The sequence below is a fragment of the Phaseolus vulgaris genome, chromosome 3 (genome assembly GCF_051622355.1).
Source record: "Phaseolus vulgaris cultivar YP4 chromosome 3, ASM5162235v1, whole genome shotgun sequence".
Lineage (NCBI taxonomy): Eukaryota > Viridiplantae > Streptophyta > Magnoliopsida > Fabales > Fabaceae > Phaseolus > Phaseolus vulgaris.
In genome coordinates, this window is record NC_143500.1 from 33,216,514 (window position 1) to 33,221,442 (window position 4,929).

General features: G+C 34.0%; 1 protein-coding gene across 1 annotated transcript; it reads right to left on the reverse strand.

Annotated features, from left to right (window-relative positions):
- Nucleotides 1-962: 962 nt before the first annotated feature.
- On the reverse strand, nt 963-3,931 carry LOC137807108 (protein NRT1/ PTR FAMILY 4.5). The gene is made up of 6 exons (XM_068607565.2): nt 3,834-3,931; nt 3,489-3,582; nt 3,166-3,383; nt 2,378-2,800; nt 2,180-2,304; nt 963-2,083 (listed from the first exon to the last, which is right to left on the reverse strand). Exons 1-6 carry the CDS (start codon nt 3,834-3,836, stop codon nt 1,174-1,176), a joined length of 1,773 nt encoding a protein of 590 aa, XP_068463666.1. The 5' UTR covers nt 3,837-3,931; the 3' UTR covers nt 963-1,173.
- Between the last annotated feature and the right edge of the window lie 998 nt (nt 3,932-4,929).

Sequence of the window (4,929 nt, forward strand, 5' to 3'; positions counted from 1 at the left end):
AAAATGCATTTTTAGAAAACACGAACTTTTTCTTATTAAATTTTGCTGTCAGCTTTAATTTGAAGTCACGTGAATAGCATTAGCCAGACCGTCTTAGAATTAATTAATGAATCAATCGGCGATAAATGCGGTACAACAATTACATAATAAATAAGATGGGCCCACATATTTCCCCATCTGAATTACAAAGCCCAAAAGGAAAATGAAGGTAGGTCCACTACAAAGCCCGTAAAGTAATTTGATCAAATATATTTCTATAAATTCTATTTTAAAATAAAAAAATAAAAGACAAATACTTCCTTCATTTTCATATTATTTGTGAAATTCGATTTTAACATTTTTAAAAAATTAAATAACTCTAAATGAAACTTATACATCCCTTTCAACCGCAACACTTTTATCATTATTCAACCATAATGTTCAAAAGAGCAATTTCATCATTTGACATGTTTTAATTAATTTCATAAGATAAATTCACATCTATCGGAAAACTTTGAGTCTCTTGTAGTTAGAAGTTTTACTCAAACAACAACACAAAAATCCTATAAAAAATAATTATTGTTGCACCTTGCAATGATTTCATAAAATTAACTGTTATTGCAATTTGAAGCGAATTGTGGACCTTTGGAACCAAAATTTTATTCTACAGTGTGATTTTTTTTAGGTTTGTACTCCAAGGTTTTTTTTATAGATTTTGTGGCTTTCAGATTGTACAATAAACAAATGAAAACAATCACTACTAGTAAAAATACTACTTCAACCACTAATGTTCACCGTCAACCACCACAAAAAATCACTAACACTTGAAAATGAAGAAGAAGACACAATACTTTTCACCATAGTTAGAAGGATATTGTTGAAATTAAAAAAATAGAGGTGAAAAAAAGAAGGTATGAAGTTATAGGAAGAATTTGCGGAAATAAAATTTACATAGTGAAATCATTTGTGATATGAAGGGGAAATGACCTAAATTATCATTTTGGTATTGCAAAACACATAATGGTCACAACAATATTGTATAGTCTACACCATGTGATCTTGAACATTCTTTACATGGCACATTATTGTTTATTTAATCAATTTTAAAAACATAATTGTCTCATGAATAAATTAATCGGGATCACGTGATTAGAACGTAAATCCATAGAGTTAAAACTATACAAGAATTTCTGATCAGTGGGAGATTTCTGGTCTATGTTCTTCATTGGAGGCAATGTTTTGGATAGTAGACATGTTTTCATCGTTACGAGGTGGTGGATCTTTGTGCAACATTCCCCTGTTCTCAAATGGTACACTAGTTTGGTATTTGTACCACTTTGCACACAACAGATAAAGGAGAAAGTTAAGCATGCTGAGTATAGCCAAGAACCAGTAGAATAATTCAACATGGTTTTGGTTCAAATCACGTCCCTCTAGCCACCCTTTCTTGCTCTTTCCGATTCTAGTTACCAAGTTGATGAGCTCAACAAAAGCTGTGCTCAAGTAGTAACCAATGGACAAGGAAAGAAAAGAAAATGAAGTGGAAAGAGAACGCATGCCTTGAGGAGCTTCTTTGTAGAAAAACTCCAGCAGCCCCACCAGTGTGAACATGTCAGCTATACCAAAGATTGCATAGTGGAAAGAGAGCCAGAAGAGGCTGATACGATGCTGATTGTGATCATTGAATTCGTGCTTCCTCTTCACTTCTATCATCCCTGCTATCACCATTGAGATTGCTGACAAAACAAGGCCAACCCCAACTCTTTGTAGCTCTGTGATTCCATTGGGGTGGCCAGTGATTCTCCTGACAAAAGGTACAAAAACAAATTCGTAGACTGGTATCAAAAGGGTCATGAATACTAATGGTATTATGGGAATGGAAGCTGCTGGGATGTTAAGTTTGCCGATGTATGTGTTCATTAAGGTTCCTTGTTGGATGGAGAAGGTTTGCAATTGGGCTAAACATGTATTCATGATGATGGTACTTAGAAGAATAGGCATCATCCTTGTCAGAATCTTCACCTCCTCAACTTGTGTCACTGTGCAGACTTTCCATTTCCTTGCCTCAATGCCTTCAGGTAGAACAGCAGCTTTGTCTAGAACACTGTTCGTGAACAAAACAAGTATTAAAATAAGGTATAACTTGAAAACAAGACAACTAAAAATCTGAACAAAATAATGGTCTAGTAGAAAGACCAACCTGAATTGGTTAGTGTGAGGGATGGTTTTTTTCATAAAATTAGACTCGTGACTTTGTATTTCATACAACTCATCAGAATACACGGGTACTTTCACCCTCCAATTCTTTATGGTGACCACGAGCACCTGCAAGAACAATCTCAAATGAAACTAGAATGAAGTTGAGTAGCAATGAAACATTGAGGGGAAATGAAGAGACCTGTAAAACACTTAACAATGGACTCTCTCCCGACACCCTGGTACGATAGAATCTCTTTCCCGAGAAAATGCAAAGAAGACCAGCGGCAGAACATGTCAGAGACATGATAAAACCCAAGTACCATTGATACTCTGTGCTCACATAAACTACAAAAATGACTCCTATGCTGGCCCCAACTGTGATGCTAAATAAAAACCAATTGAAGAAACTGGCTAGTTGTATGCGTTCTTTTGGTTTCTTCTCGTCAAATTGATCAGCTCCAAGAGCAGGTACACAGCCCCTGATTCCACCACCACCAAGTGCCAGCAAGTATATTGAGGCATAAAAGAGAAAAGCCTTTGTGCCATGTACACATTTTGATGTTAAACATGGATCAGGCTGAAGTTTATGGTCGTGAGATTGAATCACAAGTAGGGAGTATCCCTGCAATTCAAACATATCAAGATTAAGACAGTGAGAAAAAATTCCTTTCACTTTTGTGTCTGTGTGCAACTATGTATCAACAGATAGCAGTGATTCTTTTTTGTATGCTAGTTATTTCAATTATAAGTGTTAGCAACGATTTGTGACACCTCTTTCTAACACATTTTTCTTATTGATTCAAGCCTACGTTTTCTTTTACTGAGACCAACATCATTTAGTAATCTCCCACAAAGTTCAACCAACATAATGGTATGTGTGTTGAAAAAATACATGAGAAAATATATTTCTAGCATTTTTGTATTTCAATTATCTATGTTTTGACCCTCAAAAATTAAAATTAAGCAGCTCAGTTGTTTATACTTTACCAACAATTGAATTATGCCAAAGAGGATGCAGGTGTTGAGGCGATTCATATAGGTATCAGAGACGAACCCTCCAACGATCGTCAGCAAGAAAGCAGTACCCAACAAGTTTGTTGTGGTGGTTGCAGAGCCAGAGTAGTCAAAATGCATGACATTCATGAAATATAAAACCAAGCTTACCATGTTGGCCACAAATCCTACGTTATCTAGCAACATCATTGCTGCAGTAAAAAGCCAAAGAATTTGCCTTTGTTAAACAGATTATTCCATTTTACCTGAAGAATGTTAAAAAGAAAATGTGAATGAGGGGAACATGGTCTACCCACCAAAGATGAAATATGTGGCTCTATATCCTCCTTGTCTCGGAGTCTTATCTGCTTTATACTCAACATCTCCAACGTAATCCTCAGCTTTCAAATCCTTCAGTGTAAAACATCACATTTAATTAAGCAAATGAATGAACATCTAAAAGTGATCTGATTTGTTAACAATGAGCATGCAGAATCATTTTTGAACCATTTGAATGTGCCAAAGATAAACAGATAATAGAAGGTAAGTGGATAATATATGGAGAGTTGATTAGCTAAAGAAAAACATGAAGTAGAAAATTGTGAACCCTTATACAGGCAAAGTCTAAAACTGCATATTTCAGGCAATGTGCAGATAGTTACCATGACTCTGGAATGGAATGTCACAGCCAGAAAGCAGCGACCAGTGAGAGAAATAGGAAGGAAAGTTTGGTTGTGATGAAATCCGTGTGAAAAGTGTACTTTATTTATAATGATCACCCAGTTGCTTTCATGACAAGGATGACACGGAAAACATGGTAATGAGTAATGATAGAATGCATTGTAAGAAGGGAAATCTCCATTGGCTGATAGTGTTGGGAAATTGGTATGCTGAAACCGGCTGCAAAAATTATAGTAAAAATAAAAAAGTGTCTATGAAATTTAATTATGAGAAAGATGATGATGGTGATTATGGATTACTTGGACAAAACCTACTATTGACTTTGTTAAAGGCAAACATATATTAAGAGTAGTTTTGGAATTTTGTGAGGTTTGATATGATTGAAAACATTGTCCGCCCATGAACTGCACCAAACTTCGTTAATATCCGAGTTATTCTGCAACACTGCATCTTTTATCTCTTCTCTTAACTTTCATGCACCGTGATATTTACAGCTCTAATAACAACTATTGCATCAAACTTAAATAAAATTTATCCACATATATAAATTCTGTAGTATACAAAAAATACTTTCTAACCGTTAAAAGGCCGAATGGTCCTAAATCTACTGGTGGTATCCGGTACCAGCTGGTTATTACAAGAAAAATATATTAAAATAAATATAAATTAATATAAATTTTTTTAATAAAAAATTTGATGTTAAATATTATTATGCAACTTAATATTTAAGATATAACAAGATAATACAAATATTAATCGTGATATATAATTTAATCTCGATTCAACCATAAAATAAAACTTTATAAATATGTACAACCTAGATAAAAATAAGATATTACTACGATAGTTATTATATCAAAATATTGATAAGTTCTTTAAACATTAGAAAAACTTTTGTAGGTGCACCTGATTCCTCTGCCAAAGACCAAAAACAGAAGAAAAAATGGGAAAAATCGTTGAAGAATTAATGTCTCTTCTCCTAAAGAAAAGTTCCTAAATAAATAATGGCATGTAATAGAAATAGAACACTTACTAAATAAAGTTACTATGTCGATAATAACTAAAATCAGCATATCA

Bases quoted from the DNA above. Each gene is read 5' to 3' on its own strand.
- LOC137807108 (XM_068607565.2), bottom strand. The intron at 3,384-3,488 runs GTGGGTAGACCA...TTTTTACTGCAG, and splicing joins AGCCACATATTTCATCTTTG to CAATGATGTTGCTAGATAAC. The intron at 2,084-2,179 runs GTTGGTCTTTCT...GTTCACGAACAG, and splicing joins CCTCACACTAACCAATTCAG to TGTTCTAGACAAAGCTGCTG.